General features: G+C 37.2%; 1 protein-coding gene across 1 annotated transcript in view; it reads right to left on the reverse strand.

Moving 5' to 3' along the window:
• Positions 1–24,636, reverse strand: part of TRDN (triadin) — a 270,244-nt gene that overhangs the window by 139,412 nt on the left and 106,196 nt on the right. Inside the window, exons 6-10 of the mRNA XM_088521987.1 lie at positions 18,053–18,103; positions 10,895–10,954; positions 8,132–8,191; positions 5,321–5,398; positions 2,802–2,861 (exon numbers count right to left, since the gene is read on the reverse strand). Coding sequence (XP_088378113.1) covers positions 2,802–2,861; positions 5,321–5,398; positions 8,132–8,191; positions 10,895–10,954; positions 18,053–18,103 — 309 coding nt within the window. The remainder of the gene's footprint in view (positions 1–2,801; positions 2,862–5,320; positions 5,399–8,131; positions 8,192–10,894; positions 10,955–18,052; positions 18,104–24,636) is intronic.

Consider the following 24,636-nt stretch of genomic DNA (forward strand, 5'->3'; position numbering starts at 1 on the left):
GCCTCACCAGGGCTGAGTAGAGGGGCAGGATCACCTCCCTCGACCTGCTAGAGATGCTCTTCTTAATGCAGCCCAGGATCCCATTGGCCTTCTTGGCCACGAGGGCACACTGCTGCCTCATGGTCAACTTGTCGTCCACCATGACACCCAGGTCTTTCTCCGCAGAGCTGCTCTCCACAAGGTCGGTCCCCAGCCTGTACTGGTGTCTGGGGTTATTCCTCCCCAGGTGCAGGACCTTGCACTTGGCCTTGTTGAATTGCATGAGGTTTTTCACCGCCCAGTTGTCCAGTCTGTCCAGGTCCCTCTGGATGGCAGCACAGCCCTCTGGGGTATCGGCTACTCCTCCCAGTTTGGTATCATCAGCAAACTTGCTGAGGGAGCACTCTGTGCCTTCATCCAGGTCATTGATGAATAAATTGAACAGGACTGGACCAAGGACTGACCCCTGGGGGACCCCACTAGCCACAGGCCTCCAACTAGACTCTGCACCGCTGATCACCACTCTCTGAGCTCTGCCATCCAGCCAGTTCCTAATCCATCTCACTGTCCACTCATCTATCCCACACTTCCGGAGCTTGCCCAGGAGGATGTTGTGAGGGACGGTGTCAAAAGCCTTGGTGAAGTCGAGATAGACGACATCCACCGCTCTCCCCTCGTCTATCCAGCCGGTCATTTCATCATAGAAGGCTATCAGGTTAGTCAGGCAAGATTTTCCCTTGGTGAATCCATGCTGACTACTCTTGAGCACCTTCTTGTCCTCCATGTGCCTGGAGACAACAGCCAGTATGAGCCGTTCCATCACTTTTCGGGGGACGGAGGTGAGGCTGACTGGCCTGTAGTTGCCTGGGTCCTCCTTCTTGCCTTTTTTGAAGACTGGCGTGACATTGGCCTTCTTCCAGTCTTCCGGCACCTCCCCCATTCTCCAGGATCTTTCAAAGATGATGGAGAGCGGCTTAGCTATGGCATCTGCCAGCTCCCGCAGCACTCTGGGGTGCATCCCATCAGGGCCCATGGATTTGTGGGTATCGAGGTTCCTTAGGTGCTCTCTGACCCAATCTTCCTCTACCCAGGGCAAGTCTTCCTCTCCACCAGCTTCTTCTCTTGCCTCTAGGGCCTGGGGCTCTAAAGGGCTGCCCTTGGTAAACACCGAAGCAAAGAAGGCATTGAGCAACTCTGCTTTTTCTGTGTTATTTGTAACCAAGGTGCCCATCCCGTCCTCCAGCGGACCCACGTTTTCCCTGATCTTCCTTTTGCTGTTAATGTATTTGAAGAATTTTTTTTTGTTATTTTTAACGTCCCTTGCCAGCTTGCCTTCCAGACGTGCCTTAGCTTTCCTTGTCGCATCTCTGCACTCCCTGACTACGTTCCTGTATTTCTCCCAGGGGGCCTGTCCTTTTTTCCACATTCTGTATACCGCTGCCTTCTGCTTGAGCATTGCCACAAGCTCCCGGCTCATCCACGCAGGTCGCCTGCCCCCTCTGCCTCCCTTCCTACACACAGGGATGCACTGTTGCTGGACGTGGAGAAAGTGCCGCTTGAAAACTAACCAGCTCTCTTGGGCCCCCCTGCCTTCTAGAGCACTAGCCCATGGGATTCTACCGAGGAGGTCTCTGAAGAGGCTAAAGTTGGCCCTCCTGAAGTCCATCGTCGCAAGGCTACTTACAGCCCTTCCTCCTCCTCGTTGAATCCTGAACTCCACCAACTCATGGTCACTGCAGCCGAGGCTACCCCCCACCTTCACATCTCCTACTAGGCCCTCCCTATTTGATAGCACGAGGTCCAATGGTACATTCAGGCTAAATTTAATTCTTTAAATGTCAGAGATAAAGATCCAAACTCTTTTTTAAGCTATAAAAATAGTCAAATTAAATCATGAATACTTCTAGGAGTTGTGTTTATGACATGGTTTCTGGATCTGTGCCCAAAGAGGACTTGTTTCCTTGAGTCTCATCCCACATCAATTGCTCAATTTCAAAGACTTGTTTGAGACAGGTCAGTTCATAATGAACTATGCAGTAGAGAGAAGATTACCAAGCAAAATAGTCAGGCTATAAAAATCAGTGGATGAAGCTATGCAGAACTTGGTTGCACCAGACCTATATCTTCTGCTCTTTGGTATCATCTGCTTTTTCTTGGCTGAGACATGGCTGCTGACTGTGTGAGTGTTTGTACTTCACTTCAGCAGAAAATCTGACAGTAGCCTTAAGTCAACCATGTAAACCCTTTAAAGTACTTTGTTTAATATTTACAAGTCTCTTCCTATTTCTCATCATAGGTCTAAATGTCTCTATTCTTGAAGTAAAACTTGAATTAATGCTACAGAGTCCATGTCTTCTATAAGACTCTGGACTTGTATATTTTTAAGCCACTGCTCTGACTAAACTAATTTTATGTAAATGAACTGAACTTATTCTATTTCTTGAAAACCTTTTCTACAGGTGATCTTATAATGGGCAATTCCTACTTCCAACAAAGCCACAAATGAGCCAAATGCGTGGCTGGCTAAAGGAAGGTCTCAATAACTCCATACAATGAAAATATGTATGTCAGATAACCTACAGATAGCCACACTTCTTTTTCAGGGCAACAGTTGCTTGCACATTTATTTTTATTCTCACCTTTGAAACTTTACAAGGTTTATAAAGCAATCATGGGTAGAACTAACTCCTCAATATTCTAAAGACATTTATTTCATCATTACAGTCATGTAGCTGATTTTTCATACATATTCCATTCTCACATAAAATTTATTCATTTTAATATAAACTCTGGCAAATAATGTAATATAAATTTATAAATACCTTTAGAAGGAGCTTTCTTTTCAACTTTTTCATGTCTTTCCACTTTTTCTTTTTGAATTGCTAAAAGTGAGAGCAATTATATATTAGGAGAGAAAAAAAAGAGTAAGAAAAAATTGCTAAAGCACAACAGCAAGTTTTATCTTTCTTTATGTTTCCTCTTTCATTTTTGCTTCCTTTTCTCGTGTTTACAGACATGCAAAGAAGCAAAGGCTTCATAATGTCTGTTGAGAATCACCCAACCAGAAGAGGAGCCAGTGACACAGATCTGAGGCTTTTTGAGGAGTGTTTATACTGCCTAGGACACAGACTGGTTCTGCTCAAGCTCTGAGCAGACATGGGCTTGTTCTCTTTGTGCTCAGGCCAACAGAAATCTATGTGACTGGATTAGTCTTTAAGAAAAGGGTTTTCGTATTTTGGGCTCATTGTCATTCAAATACAGCCACAAACCCATTGCTCAGTTCAGAGCCAAGCCAGAGTGACTTCATGTCCACATAGGATATGCTATAATAAAACAGCCTTGAAAATTAATTTCATTTCTTTCAAGTGACAACTATGTAAGAGCAGTGTTTTGTCTTACTGAATTCCGGTCTGGAATTACTGCCCATACGAGTTGTAGCTGATATTTAGAAGGGTATTGTTTAGATAGATGTTTATTTTTTATTAGAATACATCTTTAAATAGCATTCATATCACTAAAGTCTCTGGAGCCCTTAGCTCCAGAAGAAATACTCCAGGACTGTTTATTGAGCACTGAGAAAATCTCCTGGCTGTGGGAAAGAATAGCTCCAGGTCTTAGACTATGTCTTTCCCCCCAAAATTGCCTGGAGCTGAGTGTCCTCACTTCCCAGGGATAAGCTGTTGAAATGGCCCCTAAGCACTGTTGGTGGCTGATCCAGTTCGGAGCAGGCCTCACACCAAAGGGAGGTTGACCTAGCACTAGATAGCTGAGGGCACTGTGGGCATAAACGTGCCTTAGGAAGCGCTTAAAGCGATGAGTGTGCTCGTGAATTCGGTCTTCTAGACCAGGTCTGCATGTCATAGAAGCAGCAAATTCTTGTAGCTACTCAAATGGCCAAAGAGCCAAGATTAATTCTTCATAAAATTTCCTAGCTGGTGGCGGGAGTCATGGCTGCTATTAAATACATTAAGGCTCTGAGTGATTATTTGCTTAGCTAGCAGAAGATAAATGGATAAATAGTGTAGCTTCTTCTTATGAATATCTCCAAGATTCTCTCAAGGTATTTGTTTTTCAAGACTACATAGACTCTGTGGGCATTTATTTCACCATGATTCCACATTAAAAAAATAATAAAATTCTATGCTTTCAGGTTATATGCTGAATATAGAAGAATGTAACAAATACCTCTTTGAAAGACTGACTGGACAATGGCTGCCTTTTCTACTTAAGTTTTCATTCTATTTTTTCTGTCTCCTTACTCCCACTTTCTATTTTCACATTTCTCCTTTGAAGAAGGTTGGGTTTGAAAAAGTCTGATTTGTACATTTGGATTTATATTGTTTGAGCAGCTTCAAACAAAACCTAATTAATTCATGTTTGTCAGCAGCTGCAGCAGCTTAATTTGACTGCAGTAATAGACTGATATTAAGATATATCTTTTTCTTTTTTTCAGGATTTAGCTCTTATTTGTGTAAAAGTAAGAAGAGACAAAGATTAGAACCTAACTTTGATATGGGAATAGTTGGCTTTCAAAAACCAAAGCATATAAGGGAAAAAAAAAAAAAGAAAAAGAAAAAAGAAAGCTGCGGCACAGTAGCACAAAAACATTCAAATGCCAAGTAATAATATACTAATAATTATAATAAGACTTATAAATGTTAGTCTTAAAAAAATGGCGTGAGAGAGCAAGCTGACTGGATTTTTAAATCTCCCCTGTCCACTCATGGCTAAAGATGGAATTAACAGACAAAAGAAAAATGAAACCAGCCTCTCAGACATGATATTGCTTCAGAACATTTGTGATAATTAACAAATATATAAATCTTAAATAAGCCTACTTCGAGTACAGTACAAATCATATACTGAAATGAAATGGTTATTGTAAAAAATAAAGGCAAAAGAAAAAAAAAAAGCTATTTTTGGATGTAACAGAAAACGCAGATTTGGAGAAGGTAAACACTGTAACATTCAGGTCTGTACCAGACTGCACCAGTATCAGAAAACTGATACTCAAGAGAAAGGTTTCTTTGCAGACAAATTACTGAAGCCAACTGTAAAAGAGAAAAATCAAGGAATGCACATATTAGAGGCTCATTCCTTTAGCTGCACAAAAAATGGTTCCTAACTACCTCTGCTCATCGAAACAAGTGAACTAAGCAAGAAATATGTACAGTGCAAGATTTCAGTCAGGATCCGATTAAGACCTGCTCAACCTAAAGTGAGGGGGACTAAAATATATACAGAATAAACAAGAGAACTATATACTTTAAATACTCATCTCCCCATTCTCCCAAACTGAAAAAAACATAACAATCTAACATCTAATAATAGTCAGAATTACCTTTAGAAGATGATTTCTTTTCAGGTTTTTCTAGCTTTTCAGGTTTTTCTAGCTTTTCAGGTTTCTCTTTGTGTGTAACTAGAAATAAGTGACAACAATATTGTGATTATTAAAAGAGAGAAATGATGTGGATTAAATGAGAAAAAAGAGAGGAAAGAAAATAATAAAACATATGCCTGGCTGTGCAAAGAAATAGAAAGCTTTCTTTAGTGGCTTCTGTGATTGTCCCTGTATTTAGCACCCTCATTTTCGTAATATTTATAGTTTAATTGTGCATTTGTGTGGCTTATTCAGGTCTCTACTCAGTAGGAAAGTTACATATTGTTGTTATTGCGAGGATCTTTGCTGCAATGCAGACATCAGAAAGCCTTGACATATCATTCCTGTGCCAGATGAATATCAGAGCTGAAAATTGTGCTCTTCTCACAATAAAGTAAGATAGAGTTAGAAGTGAAATCATTGATATATGGGAACAAAGAGAACACCTTGCTTGAGGAGTGACGCCTTTCTGACCACCGAAGCAAGTGGTCAGAATGCAATGTGGGCCACATGCAATTGGTTTTGAGGAACAGGCATCTTCTGCATCTGACAGTCTGCGTGTATGACGTCTTAGTGTTTCTCCCAGTGTAATTGTGCCCAGGATTTTTGGATAGCTGCATCCTAACCTGCCAGTCATTTGAATTGCAGAAGAACAGCCTGTGGAAGAAAATCTACCATCTAAACTGCCAGGCCCTGTGTCTATCTGCTCCATGTGTTTGCTCTAACAGGGAGACTTGAATCTTGGGCTGTCTCCTGTCTCAGGGATGACTACTCAAGTCCAGCTTCCCAAATTTATCCACAAGGACATTGGGTTATTCAGAAGTGGCCTTTGTTCAAGAAAATCCTTCCAGAAATCTTTCATTACCATCCTGCAATAAAATGTCCTTTCCTTTACCTTGCCTCAAAAGAGATTGACTGATTTTTTTCTCCCGGCTCTAAAAAGTCTCTTTCAAGTTGAAAAAGGTGGGTAAACATGTATGTATACACACACACATATATATATAATACATATGAAGAAGAAGAAAGAATTGAGATCAACTGTAAACGTGTTTTGCTTTAATAAATGATGCTGTCCTAAAATGTGATTCTTTTATTTGCTAACTTCACTGCTGAGGAGGCTTGTTTCCTCTTGATAAGCTCTGTTTATTAAAATTATTTCATTTAGTAGCTCTTTTGCGAGCAGCACTTGAAGACATGCTTAATGGCGCATTAGATTTTTAAAACTTGCAGATCCATAAAACCAAACAGTACAGGAAGGATGCGGCAAGCCACATATAGAGAAAGTTAAATAACAGTCCAGCAGAGCTTCCTGCTCATTTTTTTCAAGAAAATTTTCTTTTTTAAAAAAAAATAGTAGCATGTTTATGAGAGACATTTGGAGGGGCAAGAGGAATATTTTCTCTTAATAAAATAACAAGAAATATTTTACTACATTCAACTGTCAATGCAAACAGTAATTGTAGGATTTTTGCATTTGGCCTATCGAGACAGCTTAATGGCATCCATATAATGGGTTGAGGGTATCTGGACAAATCATTGAAACCACTCAAGATGTCAAAATATATGTTTAGAACTTTAAAAATTTACATAGCATCTCAAAGGTCTATTTCTTCTGAAGAATGGTATTTCTTACACGACAATAATGCCATGAAAGATGTTAATCAGGAAGAATCTTAGTTATTTGTGTTGTTTATTAGCTTTCTTTATTGGTTTACTTTGGTTTATTGGTATATTTGTTTTTTTCTTGTTTATTATTTTGGTTTATTTCAAAAGGATTTTCTGAACACCATAACAAATAACAGTTTTACCATCTAGGAATGATTAAACACTCTAATTAATTACGAGTATAATTGCAATGGTGTTATAACTAATGCCCTTTGGGTTTTTTGTTTGCTTTTAATTTCCACCTAACAAATGGAAATACAGTATTGTGACCGGGTTTCTGATCACAATAGAATACACATGAGTTGTGCAATACCAGCTACATGATGTGTAGTGTAGTCTGGAGTATTTTCTTACTTGCATTTTGATTTTCTAACTGTTTGTAGGTTAAATGTTTACACACTAACTTGAACATGGGCGGGTGGAGATGATACTGTGTCCTTTTATCCAGTGAGGTACCCTGCTGTGACCAAGCTTGTAAAAACACCCCGCTGCCTATTTGCTTCTGGCCTGTTATACTAGGAACACACAAATGTGTTTATGAACATTGCTATGTATCCTCAAGCCTGATGTTGATGGTTCAAAAGAAAGGAATAGTTATTGAATATAAAACAGTGTTATATACCTGTGAAATGCAAGCAACCAGTGAATGAATTAGTCTTGCCTTGTCTAATACCTATGTATTCCTGCACCCATTTTATTTAAATGCCCCTTTCACCCTGGCCTGCCACATCCTCTGCTTCTTTATCTTTGTTTACATTTTTTCTAGTTGTCGGGTTTATTAGTTTAATGACCATGTTCACTCAGTCACCAGATTTACTGTGAGTATTGGAAATGCCCCTAGGAATAATGACTATCGAGTCATTAAAATACTTATTCATAGTGAAAAATATAAAATCTCCTGCCTTCCCACCCAACCCTTGCAGAACAAATACAGAATGCTACTCTGCACCTCTACAAACCTTTACATCACCTGATGACTTTGTTCTTCAAGTTCTATGACAGTTTTTGCAGTCTCAAGGATACATATTTTGACATGCAGGGGAATTGAAAGGGTTAGTTCCAGCGCTGCCCCAAAAAGTAACATAAAGAATGACATTAAATCATTACCTGTATGCCTTTCTTTTTTTTCAGGCTTTTCGTGTCTTTCCAATTTGTCTTTATGTGTCACTACGAGAGAAGAAATACGTTCATATATATGTGTATATGTGTCTATATATATATATATATATATTTACACAAATTTATACTAAAAAAATAAGGTGCCAGAAACTGAAGAATCAAAAATAATTCTACCAAGATAAGCAACAGGAGACAGAACAACAAGCTGTAGTTACCGAATTACGCCAGGCCTATCTGCACAGCAGTCCCTGCTGATCACGAAGGCCGCGGTCGTACACCTCGGCTGCTTAGCACAGTAACTTCAACACTTGTGATGGTCTGTCCATTCCCAAAGATGCTTTTTTTTTTATTTTTCAAAAACCTGTCAAAGACTACGAGCTCACAACAAATGCAGCTGCCTTCAACAGAAGGAGCTTGTTACCTGGGCCTCCCCATTGCCTGGCAGGCGGAGGCTTACGACAAGTCGGGAATGAGCCCTGGCACGTCCGGGCATCTCACGCACAAGCGACTTCTCTCCCTTGCCAGTTGGCTTGAGGTGCATAGCTAGTAATGGACCCTAGCTGAGTCCATACCCAGCAAATGATTTTGGAGCTGTAATTAGACATCCAGCGTCCGTAAAGAAAAAACTAACGTTATGACAAGGTAAACTCTACGGCACCATGCACACATTCACATAACTGTTTTTGCCCCTTTCCCTTCCTAGGATTTACGCAAGAATTTTCTAAACAAGAAAAAAATGAGAAAAAAAAAAAAAAACAAGAACATAGATTTAGGTGCATTTCAGAGAAATTAGCTGTGAACCTGTGAACTTGCAAACTATATATATTTTTTTCCGAACTTGTGTGGGGATGCTCTCTCAGTTTAGTAAAATTCTTTGTCAAACAGGAGAAAAAAAGGAAATATCTTGTATGGTATCATGAACTTGTTATCTATCGGGAAGGGGCATTAAAAGATCAGGGACCATTGTAAGAAAGATCCTGCAAATTTTTAGCAACAGAGAGATGAAATAGATGAGAATGAGAGCTCCTGACATAGCTAACTGAGCCATTTCTATGGACGGGTGTCATTAGGTAGTTTTCCTAAGCTTCATAATGGAAGCTGATTAGAAATTAGAGCAGGATATTTTTAATCTCTCCAGATTCCAATCTTGAAAATAGAACATATTTGAAGGAGACAATAAGCATCTAAAATGCAGGAATGCAGTGGAATGTTGAAGGTTCTCAGACAATGAAATAGCCTTAGAAACGTATGTATCCACAGCTATAATTCGAAAATGTAATATCCATTGTGAAATCAATGATTTTTAGTATGGTGAACCCAGAGAATTGGTATCCTTATTAATATTTCAGTAGTAATTTTAGCAGTAGTTCTCTAGACAAAATTCATTCATTCATTCATATTAGGACACAACATAGTCAATAGTAGAACCAAGTAGGACATATAATAAATTAAATCAATATAATAATTCTCATTCTTTACATGAGATAGGTGAAATTTGGTGGGATCTGATTTTCCTATCCTAAGAATTTTTTAAAATCATTATCAAATTGTTCTTTTACCAAAGCATATCCAAGAATTTTCCAAGTTTTCCACAAAAGTACAGGAGAAGTCTCAGCAACACATTCACCCCTTTATGTGGGACATTACAATCCTTTTGTTTTCTTTATTTTTCCAGATATCAGGAACATTTTCTCTTCTTATAATTGTTCTATTTTCTAGTAATAAATATTCACTGTAATGGAAACCTGAACTCATGTGCCTACGATTAACTTCTAAAGTCAGTCTTGCTAACTGTGTGTATTTTGAATTAGTTATCTAAAATGGAAAAGCTCTAATCAGATATTACTCAAAAGGCCCAGGGAAACATAGATTTCAATAAGGTGCATGTTCATTTTTGTTGTGAGAGTTTTACCTTTTTGGTCTGAAATAAATCAGCCATGACTAGATTTTGTGTCTTATATTTCTTGGGCACTTATTAATGCCATTGTCCTATTTGCACTTCCAGAATGGTCTTTTTCTCCAATCATAGATTTTATTCTGTACTCGAGGAAATTTTCTTAACACAAATTTTATGTAAAGGACATTTTTTTCAAAATGTTTTAAGTACTTTGACACTTCAGGATGTTTCAACGAAATAACATGTTGTCAAAAGGTCCCTCACAAGGGGCAAACTAGATGGTGGCTCTGAGAGCAGAGAACTGACTTGGGAGTTGTTGATGGGGAGGAAGTACCAACCCATTTCTGATTCTCAAAATAGGTGGGTCTGTAACTTCCTATAGGTACTCACCAATAGCAGATTAGAAATTTTTCCTCTAATATTCCCTCATGCCCCCAGAAAGAGGCTGGGGGAAAAATTCTTTCAAAGACATGTCTCTGAAGCAGAAAGCCTCCAGGGGCCATGCCCTGCATGCTATGATTTACTCATTACATTTTGCTCACAAGTATGCTCAAAGACATTATGTTTGGATTTATTCAGGAGAAATAAAAAGGCACCTATTTATGCTCTGGGCATCTTTTACATAAGTTAATAACACAGTAAAAATGTATTCATTAATCTATGAACATAATGTTAGCCTTTCTCCACCGTGATATATTCAAAGTGCTTGAGGAGCCTTCATTCTCCTTCCAGATGTCTTTCAGAACACCTCCTCCATCCATTAACATAATTACAATTTACAAAGTGGTCCAAGAGTCAATAGATCAGGCTTTTTTGAATGATTGGTAAAAAGACAAAGAACATGGAATATTTACCTTTTATGGGTTCCTTCCTTTCAATTTTCTCTTGCTTTTCAGGTTTGTCGCTATGAATTACTAGAAATAAAAACAAAACAAAACAATAAATTTGTAATCTTCAGGCATTATGCATACTTATTAATTTATCAAAATGATATAGGAAGAATATTTGTAAAGCTAAATAATGCATTTCAGCTCCGAATGACAAATTTTAGATTGTGCATCGGCCTTCTTAAAGTCATTTTTTAATTCCAAGTCCAGAAAAAATATTTTTTTTGCTTTGGTCTTCAGATGGTGGATCATATTTTTTCAACATAAGTGACTATTCAGCAACCCTAATTTTACTCAGCAGGATCTGTTTTGGATCCATTACGCAAGCAACTTGCGTGTAGGATTTCCAGCGGAGGAAATTATTTTCAGTCCTTGACAGCACTGCTTACTATTCTTAACAGGAAATGGCTAGCATCTTGCCTTTTTTCATTATTATTTTTAGATATTACTTCAGCCACAGGTATCCCTTTTAATAAGAGCATAACATCAGGAAGAACAGATGTTTGAAAGACAGTCAACTGCATGTCCTGCTAGAAGCAAGCAGACTTGAATCATGAAAGGCTCTGCTGACTGTCAAGCTTCTAGACCTTCTTTTTGGACACCATTGCATTCTGCGCTATAAGGGGTAAGATAGGCAAAAACATTCATTAGCAAGCTCTGCTACCACTAGTTCTATCAATAAAAGGTTTTTTTGTAGGTTTGTAGTTTCAAGGAAAATATTTTTATTTGCATTATTCAAGTTTCCATCAACAAATCATCCACAGAAAAAAAAAAGCAACTCAGACTAGAAGATAACTGTGACTTCTATACACAGTCACAGGCGTGTTTCTGCATACATTCATTTCACAGAGGTACAGTATGTTTTTGATGATTAAATATTTCCTCATTAAATAATAGGAACATGTGTCTTTAGGAAAAAACATTGCAAACATTCAGCAATTTCATTATGCGTTTACATGTGACTGCATTATCAAAATACACTTCCAGCCATAACAGGTAAATTGCTGTTAATATCAATTAATAATGAAGTGGAAAGATATTGAGGTGAGATTTTTCAAAGCCCTTAAGGAATATGGACAGCCAATTTACACTGAGAGAAACAAACTGTGCAAAACAAAGCAGCAATGTATTCTTGCATGAATTACAAACTCTGTAACTCATGCAATTGTTTTAGGACCTCTTGCAGCTTACCAAGACAAAGCAGTCCCCTGGGTCTCTATACCCTGTAGAAGTCAGGCCATTAATACATTTGTTCATGAAAAAGTGCATGAAACATTAGCATGTTCTTACAGGACAACTCTGTATCAGCAAAGTGCAAGCAGAGTGCAAAATATTTCTAGCCAGTGTAGTGCCAGTTTGAGTTAGGGCAGCAGCACCGATTTGCAAACAGTAGCTTTGATGGTCAAAGCACAAGCTTCTGTACATCTGATGAGAGTCCTTGTGGTCTCTCTGCCAAAAAGTACAGCTGAACCATGCTGAACAGAATGACAAGAGAAAAGCTTGTTCTTAGCCACTAAACATCAAACATGTGAAGGATACACATCATCCTTCCAAACCTGTTTTTCATTCCTCGCTTTCCCATAGCATCTCCCTGTTTCATGCTTTGGAAAAAATCAAAACGAGCCTTGGAAAATATGAACTGCACTGAGTGCCAGTGGATCTTAAAGTGGACACAAGTGTAATTCAAGGCAATTTCCATTGTCAAAATGGTATAAAGAGGCTCAAACACAGAGAAATATTAATATTTGTGTGGACCTCAAGGTAAAAACATGGAGAAGAAATCAGCTGGCTCCTTCCTGAGAAGCAAAAGCAGCTTGATATATCTGGGCAGAGAGCCTGGAATGTGGATAAGCAGACACCAGGCTGGCATAAGCGTAAACTATTTTTCTCTTCCCAATGATAGGCTGAAGGTGTCTCTAATTAATGCAAGAGCCCTGTCCTGCGTGCTGATGTCTCCACAGCCTCCGTGGATGCTGATCGCAGACTGTAGTGCTTACCACTACCTCATATGGACAAGGTCAGAGCTGTGGCTTTTGGGTACGAGCTTATCTGGGAAGGGCAGGTGCTGCCAAAATTAAAGGGTTCACATTCCCGGACTGTGATGCCTGGCCATTTTTGCCTCTTGAATCACAGTGCAGGGAGAGCAAAGTCCACTGAAGCTTATGGTACGACAAATGTAAATATGATTGTAAATATATATATATATTTTAAATAAACTAACTCTTTCACTTTTTTCTTTTCAAATGTTTTCATGTTTGGCTTTGTGTAGATTGGCATAAGTTCTGTCATACAAAATATTTTAATTTGTAGAGGCCTTTTCAAGGTCTTGTTGCCTGGATATATTTTTCTTTTAGGAGAGCTTAATACATTCCCTTTTCTTGGTGTTTAAGAGGATGGGTAGGGAGGGCACAAGGATTAGGTTTCAGAAATAAGTCAAGCCATACTGCCATTTTTCTGGAAAATAAACCAGAGTAAATGTAATATTTTTGCACATATGAAATAAAGAGAAAGCACATAAATGGTTTTAAGGTTTTAAACATACTTCATCTGAAAAATGCCAGAAGTAAAGCCGCTAATTCAACCATTTTATATGTTTGTTTGTTATATGAAACATTCTGTAATTAAAAGATCATCTCTTTCTCTTTCTCTTTTTAATAAGATGTCTGATAAACCCAGAAAAATAAGCAGAATAATTAAAACCACTTTTACAAGAATTCTGTAAGTTGAGATTTTTCCACAAGTTCACTGAATTTGCTTGGACTTCCTTGCAAATACTAAGAAACATAAGCTCAGAAAGGACTGTTATTAGCATTGTAAAATATATCCCAACCTAATTTTCACTAACCTAGATTTTGGAAATTGCTGAAACATTTTAATGTGACTTTGAATGAAAATTCAGCCTGAGGCAAAGAGCCAAGCATGAAAAATTTCATCCTGAATGACTGCAGTGTGGTAAATTTATAAATAATCTAAAATAGAAACTTATAATGGAGAATTTTAAGGTAATTTAAGAATATATTCCAAACTTGCTATCCACTCACTTCAAAAAAAAATTAAAAACAAGAAATATGGCTTATACGTGGGGTGTTTTCCCAAATTTCAATCATCTAATAGCATGTATGATTTGCATCAAATGGAAGAAATGGTGAAGGGGAAAACAGATTTAGTTTTCTTAGTAGAGCGTTTTGAGGGCATATTGGATAATGTTTCCCTGCCCAAAAAAAGTAAGTGCAAAAAGAAGAGCTGTAATAAGGAGGCAGGCACCAGTTCCATACCTAAGGGAAGTAAAAATAGTTCCCAGCTGAGTAAGTCTTAGTCTGCTGCTTTGTATAAAGATAGGTGATGAGTGCAATACGCAGCGACCCGAGACTGCTTGCTCTAACTAATGCTTGCCTGCAGAGGAACACTCAGGAAAAGCAAGATAAACGAACTAATGAAATGAAGTTAAAGTGTCTAACTAATGTTAGACAGCATTAAACCTCTGCGGAGATGCTCTTATTCAGAAGTGAAGTAGCCTGGGATGGCTGTGACTTGATCCTACTTGAAGGAATCCACACACACAGAGACACATAAATACATAAACAAATAAAAAGTCATCTAAGGAAACTTAGCAGTTTACAAACTCTGGAAGCCACTAAACTTGTTACAAAGTGTCTTGGTTACCTGTGAAGAGGGAGAGGCTTGCGTCTGTGCTTGCACAGACCTGCCCCAACATGCAAAAGCTTCTCACTGAAGTGCCTAACCCTGGGCTGGATTTAGCCCTTCAACACTGAATGTAAATGTCTATGGAAGAGCCAGACAACTGCTCAAGATGTGTATGTATATACCGTTTAAAAATAGATTTAACCGCAGCAGTCAGACTGTTTTACAGTCATCTGAACTGAATCTAGGTTTGACTGCTACTTGTAGCATTGGCTTCACCATAGGCTTCCATAAACTTATACAGCTAAACAAATGCTTCACAATTTTATCCTGAGCCACTGCTGCTACATGGCTTTTTGTACCCGTGCTATTTAGCTTAAAGTTAGCTCAGGTGCATCTCTAGCTATGCCTCTAGGTATCATGGCAGGTAGGCCTGTGTTAAATGTAAATACACTATTTAACTTGCTAATTCTGTCAGCTTATTTGGGTTGCTAGTACGTTGTGGATTTTTATGGCCCAACTCTATTTAACTACTTAGCTGTCTCAAATATCTTCCTGCTATAGCAAATTAGATTATGGGGATATATTATATTTGTCTTCATAATCTGATAATTTATCTGTACACTAAAACACAGACAGCTTTATTCTATCATGTGTAATATTTGCATTATAACTAGGGACCTATTCACAAGTTGATAGGAATAGGAGGGACAACTATGTGGGACGCATTGTAAATGTAATAGTTCTGAAGGGACTGGAATCTATTTGTAAAATCAGTCTGAATTCAGCAATACCTTCTGCAAAGAACAGAAGGCTTATTGTAATTCAGAGGCACACTTTCCGTAAATCACTGTGTCTTAATGCACCAATATCAGAGGTGGCATTTCATCACCACATGACCTTTTTCGATCTCTCGCTCCACCAGCAGTGCACTAGTGAACAAATATGGGAACATATATGGGAAAATTTTCAGTGTCCACAGTAAATCAACCTTTTCCCACGCTTCCACAAATGACTGTACTTATAGCAGCTCTTCTTTCCTAGGAAAGCAGGTTAATTAATTTTACTGCTAATACCATTTTTTCTTTAGAAATAGAGATGATATTATCTGTTAATTTGGGTTAACATTACACCAAGATCTTCCATAAGATTTAAATGATTTACTCTTATGTGCTTTTCTTTCAACGTATTTAAATACTGTCCTTCCCTATTACCAAATAATTGCATATTTACCTCTTAGTCATTGACAGTAATAAAAGCAACAACAAAACAACAACAACTGCATCTTATGGAGCACCTGGCCTGGCCATGGTGCTGCTGGTCCTTGTGAAAATACTAATATATAAAATACCAAATTGGAATGACTCCATTGTAATAGATAATTTGTGTTTATCTATATATGTAATCATGAAGTAAACTAATTTTGTTGCATTTTAGTAAATACTCTCTTGAGTCATTTCTCAAAATCTTTCTTCTTTTCAGAATCAAAATGAATAAATATAATAATTGAAATAGAATCTATTATTGGTTGTTTATAAAAAAAATTTAGTTATAGACAGATATTAGTGCAGGTTAGCCAGATTTTTCATATTATAATAACCTGTTTTATAATTTCTGCCACTTCCATCTGGAATTTCCATCCCCAGTATATATTTCTGATAATTTTGTACAATCTTTCCAAAGTGAAGTTAAAGGGTAGAACTCCCATATAATCCTAAGAACCTTAAGGATTGATTGGAGGGGAAGAGGGCATGACCTTTCAAAAATATACCTAAAAATACTTCTATTAAACTGGTGTTCATATGTTTTGATACGGGATTAAAATTTTGTTGGAGTATTTGCTTCTATAAGTGACAGGACAAGGGGCAATGGGTATAAATTAAAACACAGCAAGTTCCATCTCCATATTAGGAAGAACTTCCTTCCTGTGAGGGTGACAGAGCCCTGGAACAGGCTGCCCAGAGAGGTTGTGGAGTCTCCTGCTCTGGAGATCTTCCAAACCTGCCTGGATGCCACCCTGTGCCACGTGCTCTAGGTGTCCCTGATGGAGCAGGGGGGTTGGACTAGATGATCTCTACAGGTCCCTTCCAAGCTCAGTCGTTCTGTGATTCTGGAGGAAAGATGCATTTTATTTCTCGATTTTTTTTCCCATTAAAAAAACTACAAAAGACTGGACATATGTTTACTGGACATTTGTTAGAGAGTAGCAATAAAAGTCCTTAAAGATTCAGATCTATATCATGCTCTATTGGAGGTCAGACAGAACTTTTTTTATTGTAGTTGTTCCTCCAAGATGCCTCGCTAGAGCTAAAATATATAAGAACTAAGAACAGAAAAACTATTTCTCTTGTGCTTCAGGAAGTGACTGTGTAATTAAAGACTGCATTTTGAAAGTGTGTGCATAAAGGGACTTCAGTAATGACACCTGAATGCTTTTTCTCTGGCATCTTATAACTTCCTAGTGATCACCTCTGCAACATTAATGTTTTTTTAATGTAAAGCAAGGCTTTTCTGTACAGAGTTAGATGGTACACAAGAGGCTACTTTGGTCAAGACTGCAAATTCATTTATGTTTTTAGAATACAATGCCTGAAAAGTCTCTGAATGGGATTCTTGAGTTTATTATTGCCTAGCTAGCCAGATGATAGTCTAAAAAAAATAATTCCTTACCATGTGATTTACTAAGTAGTTGGGAAACAGTTCTAGGAGCTCCAAATGAGCCTGATTAGTGCAGAATTGGAAAGCTAGAATTAGGACTGTAAAATACCATAAACACTTATACAGAATATATATAAAATAAATATACATGTGTAAGTGAGTGTGTATGTGTATTCATTTTTTTTTTTAATAAGCTTCCTTCCTGCTTCCTCTTGCCATTACCAAGCATAGCACTGGTGCATCAGAGAGATGCTCGTCAAATTTTATTCAGCCTAACCTTTACAGAAGAAACTCTATTAGGCAAAAAACTGCATGTCGCAGGAAACTTCTCTGTTTACATACTTTCAGAAAACCAGTGCAAACCAGTTCCTGTGTGGATTTTTAGAAAGTGACAGTTAGAGGAGACTACGCATTCTGAAAAAAAAAGTTGGTTCTTAAAATGGAAGCCCTCCTTATCTCTGCTATGCACCTGGCTCACTATTAAGTATGGCTTCCTAACTTGGAGCGCACCCACTGGCCCATAAATTTGCTTTCTTGCCTACTCAACACACTTCACATATTTTACACCAAAGGAAGTTTATTAGACTCTTGGATAAGTTTGTGCAGGAGAATCTTATTTGCAATGTGCGTTTACAACATAGCCACACAAATACAAAATATCTCAATTTTTTAATGCTTAAACTATAGCATACACTCAGTTTTGACCATCTAACAATCTGCATATCTTTGAATGCTTTTGTAATGTAGCAGCGGTAACATATGTAGTTCATAAGTGCAATATATATATTACACACATACCTACATAAACATTAAAAAAAAAGTTACCCTTTGGTGATGCTCGTTTCTCATGTCTTTCCAGTTTCTCTTTATGAATTTCTGGAAACAATACAATGTAGAGTTCATTTATCAATATTAAAAGAATTTTCACATAGAGAAAATATACATTCTAATAATAAAATAATTAAATGCTACAAATGTTATGGCTATGACATTTCAACTACATATACAATAAGGATTTATTATATATATATATATATACACATTTATGCACAGACAGTCACACAGAACATATATGGACAAAACAGAACATATATGCACAAAAATCATAATATTAAGTGACTTTAATAATTATTCCATTTTAAATTAAGTGACACAACTTCTCATTAAAAGAAGAATAGGTTTTTCTGATCTGCAACAGCTATATAGTAACAAAGAGTAATTATGAATCACAAAAAGTCTGCTTTTACTAAGCATTTTTTCTGTACCTATTTCTGGTTATCTACCAAGATTAGTATTTATGTTTTGCAAAATACTTGTGGAAGAGAAAATGTTCTTATTACTACACTTTCTAAATTTTGTAATATTTTAACAGCCAATCAGTAACTACCATATAATAAAAGGTAGACACAATGTTGCATACAAATTACAGAGATAAAAGTTCTTGGGTTAGGGATCAGAATCTGAGAATGATTTATTTTAATGGTGTTACATACAAAAGGACTTTTGATAAATAATAAGTGATGGCTGAGACCTGCCTTATTAGAGAGGAAGGGCGACAGTATTTATTTGACCTCTTGCTACACCACTGAACTACTACTGAACAGAATTTCTCACCTGTAATGCTGATGCTATGTTACTGCCATACACCTCTGTATTTGATTTTTTTCTACTGTCTTTATTTTGCTAAAAAAGACTAATAATTCCAGAAAATACAAAATATGTGAAAGAAGAAAAAGAAAAACAGAAATAAATCAATTACTTAATATTGTTTGTGTACAAAGGACTTTTATGATGAGTGACCAATAAGTCCATTAAGAATATACAGAGTGTCTGGTTTATGGCAATACACTTATATCTCCTGTAGTGGGAAAATGATATAAAATATTGGATCAAATTCATCTTTGAAAAAAGCATATGCAAACCATACTAGACTCTACAGGAGATGCATCTTTGTTTCTTAAGGTTAGATATTTTGCAGCCAGGATATGCAGCTTATTTATTGTTTTGCCTCAAAGAAGAAATCAAGCCACACTGATATATTGTATTTCAACTGAGGTTGGTTTGGTTTTGTATGTTCTCTTTTTTTTTCATACATTTCTCACTTATTCTGTTTAAAAGGATGCATAAACTCTTTTTGGCAACATAATCCATGTGTCTCAGCTTTTGGCAAGGATAATATACAGGCAGAGGATGCCTTCCTCACTCTGAGTACTTCTGTGCAGTTCTACACACTGCCTCCCTAAACTGCTTCCAAAGCTTGTCATTTAAAGTCAGGAGAGTCATTTCCTCTACATGGCAATATACTTAAGCAAATCAAGAGGACATTCTACACACAGATGAGTGTGCCTCACTAAGTAAAAATTCATTATTCTTCAACTAGAGTTACATAGAGGGTTGCTTATCCTAAAGTGTGTGTCTCAGTTCCATTAAATCCATCTATTATGTATCCCACTATATAAAATAGGTTGTTTTTCCTTGAAAAGATATGAATCCTTATTTTTTTTAAAGACCTTCCTTCCTTCCTTCCTTCCTTCCTTCCTTCCTTCCTTCCTTCCTTCCTTCCTTCCTTCCTTCCTTCCTTCCTTCCTTCCTTCCTTCCTTCCTTCCTTCCTTCCTTCCTTCCTTCCTTCCTTCCTTCCTTCCTTCCTTCCTTCCTTCCTTCCTTCCTTCCTTCCTTCCTTCCTTCCTTCCTTCCTTCCTTCCTTCCTCTTCCATCCTTTCTCTTCCCTCCTTCCTTCCTCCCTTTCTCTCTGTCTTTCTCTCTCTCTCCCTTTCTCTTTCTCTCTTTATATAGGGCAATGACCGTAGAGCCCATCTAAATTGGCTTCGCTTCTGCTTACTTGACATGAATACTTCAATAATCTACTTTAAAAAAACATTTCCTAGCCAGGAGCATTCAGAAAGCTCATCTAACTTCCTGCTACATCTGTGATACCACATATGTAAACCACTCCCTCAAAATTTGTTGAAATGAAATACATCTTCGTAATATATAAGTGCAAGTATATATATCTTTATATATTGCAAAATTTGCTATCATTAAGATCTCTTCACAAGCTTCCCATAAATTTGAATGACTATAATATATTGCAGCCTAGACCTCATCAATTCTGATGCATAACAGACTAAATTTTGCTGGCGCAAATAAATCCATTTTCTATATATGCTGATCTTGATCAATTTACAAGGCAGAAAATAGCAACTGCTGGCCAACTCCAAAATATTTTTTAAAAAAGCAAACACATTAGGTTATTGAGTTTTCTTCTATTCTGAGAGGTCTGATACTCTCTGGTTTATCCTTTATGACAAATAGCTTTAATTTTCTAGTAATCACATCATATCTTATTGCTGAGTTGACAAAGCGGCTATAATATCATAGAAGACTTACACGGCCAGTTTAAAGCATGCAATTTATCTCTATCAATGTGACACATTGTTAATAAATCCTAAATATTATGAATTCATGTTTAGAAAAATGACAGAATCAAGCAGCAGCGAAGATAATCTTTGTCACCATGGCAACCATCCTGATTCTTTATTGAGATGACAGCATGGTTTATTAAATTATTGAAAGGGAATATGTATTTTAAAAGCTGGATTTCATTGTTTGTTTGTTTGTTTTTTTCCAGTTGTCAAGAAGACATGAAAAATTATCTTCCACTCATGTTTCTTTGGTTTTGAATGAATGAGTACTTCATTTCCCTAAATATGGATACTGCTTTGACATAGACTTCACTAGACCTTAGGTGCTGTTAGGATACACAGAGCATGCAGGATAATTATTTAAAATAACTCCAAGAGGGAAGTTAGGAGCCTTATCACTGAGCATTTTAAGATGCTGACAGGAGATGTATCCCACTATATTGTCAGCAGGCCAATATATCTATGTGCTGTTGACCCCAGACTAGCACTTAGAGTCATCTGTAGGCTGGACTTGAAAGCAGCTTTGCTGAAAATCCCTGTTGAACATGCAATTTGGATACAAACTTTCCCCCAGCCCACATCAAAAAACCAAAAGTTTCACAAAAGGCTTGCAGTGACCATGCATTAGAAAGCTCCACCTCCAGAAAGACCAGGGCAAGAGAAAGAAAAGAATATTAAAGCTCCCCGAATCAGTCCAATCTGTGTGCTCTCAACACAGGGCAACTTTACACCAGCATGGATAAAGAGGCATGACCCCTTCCTGATAAGGCACAAGATTTTTCTGTTCCCAATAACACAATTCCCTTGTCATTCTCTCTTTGGTCTGCTAACTTGTCTCTGATCTTAATTTTCTGTCATCTCTTTGTTTAAGTATCTCCTTGTTATAGTAAACAATATAGTACTATTTTTAATTTATTTTAAAGTAATTGCATTACAGTAGCACTTATGGGCTCAGCAGAGGTCCCAAGCGTATCATTTTAAGTACTTCTACTATGACATAATATCCCCTCTACTCCAACAGAACATTTCAAGCTTTACAAACCAAATTATGTTATTTCTCCTAGTGGAAGAGAGTGGCCCTGAACTGTGTCTTGCTCCCATCTTGTACATAGATCTTTCTCACAAGAGTATTTAATAGATCTCAATACATGCTGTAGATCTAAAGAAGCTCCCTATGCCTATGTACATCCCTCCCTATGTACATCCTTCCTACCTGCTTCGTAAGAGGATGGAGTGGTGAATAGCAAGCTGGCATTGCTAAGCTCCTAGGCCCTTCTCCTTACAGAGTTTCCATCCTATAGCTGAAATATGCCTTCAATATCCCAATCAACCATTCAAGTATTATTATTATTATTAATAATAATAATAAATAAAGTGCAGTCAAAAATGAGCCAAAAAAGGGAATCTCATCCGCATATAATAATACAGGAATGATTTACCTATAGCTACTCAGGAAACCAGCAAAAGTACTGGGAATTTAACTCTGATTCCTGTCACTCCATATTATGCCCTCATGCATCCTGTTTCTACTTTAATAGTGTAGTGCGGATGGAAGATATGTTTAATGTCTCTTATTTTTCTTAAGGTATAGCTGAGAAGATGGAGGTCGATTTGTAATAATAATGATTCCTTGTTCTTTCTAAGCAAATTGTGCCAGCTGGCCTTCTTTTTCATATTCTTTTACAGGCAACACAATGATATGCGCCTTCAGAGCTTTGACATTCTTTCATATTATCTAAGTGTGAAAAGGAAAATGACTGCTACTCAGAGTTCTGGTGAACCAGAGGTTAATAATTTGCCTTTGAGGAGCCAAAACCCTTACAGCTGTTGCCAGCAATTTAATGGGACTATATCCTTACTAGTTTATCAAAACTAATTGGAATCAGGCAGCTGATTATTCTGAAGAGTTGGTGGAGATAGATACTGAGGGCAAGGCAGGAGTGAGTGGTGTTAAGAGCTTTAGAAGATGAGAGGGATGTCATTTCTAATGTGTTTCTAGATGCTGTCTGTAGAAAGAATTGTAGTCAAATCTCTTGCTGCTGGTATCCTCAGGAGAAATTTGCAATAGTGCAGCTAAAGTCTATTTTTAATCTAGATAGTACCAGCTGGTGAGGGTGACAGTTATCCTTATGGGGCTAGAGGGAGAATAAAGGAAATTGTACATTAGAGCAACTTGCAGCAAGCTACTAATACATCATGTAGCTATACTCTAGAGGAGGAGGAAAAAAAAAAGTTTTTTACAACAGGCATAGTGGAAAAATATAAAGACAGGTAATATTTCTAATTGTGGGTTCAAAATGGTGGATTATGCCTATAATCAGGGACCTAAGTTAGTGTAACTTTCTGACATCAGTGTTCAGTGTTGAGAAGTGTATGACACATGACTAATGTAAGTGACTTGCCTTGCAGCTTGCTGGTAGTACAGTCTTATCCCCAGTGTTTTCTTAGATCTTACCCTATTCTGAGGCTTCGTAGACACTTCAGGTTGAGACATATAACTATTTTTTGGGAAAGTCATTTGACCAAGATCTTGCTTGAAAATATAACAGGAGATGAAGTGCTGAAGTGCTTACCAATGAAGATGCTGAAAGGCTTGTGTGCTCATCCGCTGAGTGAGATATCAGGTCACAGCACCATTTAAGTGTGACAATTTCAAAACCTATCTCCATCTCTTTCAGAAATGCTATAATCAATTCACTACAACTTCTTTAAAAAGATTGTTAGATTATGATTCTCCTTTTTTTTTTCTTTCAAAATTTTCCGTGTTTTATCCCTGAATATGGTTACGCACTCTGTTTAGTTTGCAGTATTTAGCCCAATAAGACTACTTTTGACAAAAGTTGCAGAAGACCACTTTGGATTCTCTTTAGTTGAAACGGTGTGCTCCAGTGCTCAGAGAAAACAGCATGCTTCTCTAGAATGTGAAGGTTGCTGTGAAGTGACTTTGGTCCTAAACCTATTCAGCAAAGCTCAGCTACTTCACGGTCGGTGCCTTTCTTCATGCTTCTTGATACTTTATTTGGTGTAACTAAACAGCTATCACAAATACAGAGAACATGATCCTCAAGCATTTCTGAACAATTTTTCTATCCTGAATAGCAACCAAGCACATTTTGTGTTCCCCTATAACAAACTTTGTTTTCTATAACAAAAAAGAACAAAATAAGCTATGCTAGATTCTGTTTGGTAGATACTAAGTTTTTTGCATGCTGTTGAGGCCTAAAAGACAATTCACTGGAGACCATCTGCTAGCAACTTCATCATCTTGCTGATGAATTCTCTTAATTCTTATTCCATGATGTTTTTATTGTTATTGTTTATTTATTTGTTTTGAAGACTATACAGTAAAGGAGACGCTTTGGGAAGAAAGCATTTTCAGAACAGAGAATGTGCCATTTTCATAAAAGCAAAATATTCCAACCTGTGCAAAGATTTCATTACAAGCCATTCTTTTGCACTCTCTTACTTTCTAATGTAACAGTGGTAACATATGTTAGAGAAAACTAACTATGTCCATGTGTCTCCATGTTGCTAAAGCTATTATATCCCATAATAAAATTGATATAGTTTCAGTCAGAACAATTAGTGGTAAGAAGTATATCATATATTACTGTTTATTTATTGAATCCTTTTATTGCAAAATCATTGATTACTGTCATTGATCTTTCAGTTTGATTTTGATACTTTAGTCATTTTAGTACATCTAATAGGACTGCTTGAAAATATACCCCCTGTTTCAATAGAAAATTGTCTTTCAGTAAGATAGGGAAATATCTATATTCTTAAAAAAAAAAAAAAAAGACAAGGTGATGGAGAACTGTTGAATAAAAACTCACAGGATGAGAGAATTAATTGTAAAGATGGGTGATGTTTAGGATTTATTTTTTGAGAGTGAACCATATCCTTCACCGTAAGCGGAAATGGTAATGGTCCCAACAGATCAATGTCGAGCTTGAAAGTCTCAGATTACCAAACAAAATAGATCT

Source organism: Tinamus guttatus, unplaced genomic scaffold (assembly GCF_059628265.1).
Source record: "Tinamus guttatus ecotype Peru unplaced genomic scaffold, ASM5962826v1 Tinamus_guttatus_pri_ptg000141l, whole genome shotgun sequence".
NCBI lineage: Eukaryota > Metazoa > Chordata > Aves > Tinamiformes > Tinamidae > Tinamus > Tinamus guttatus.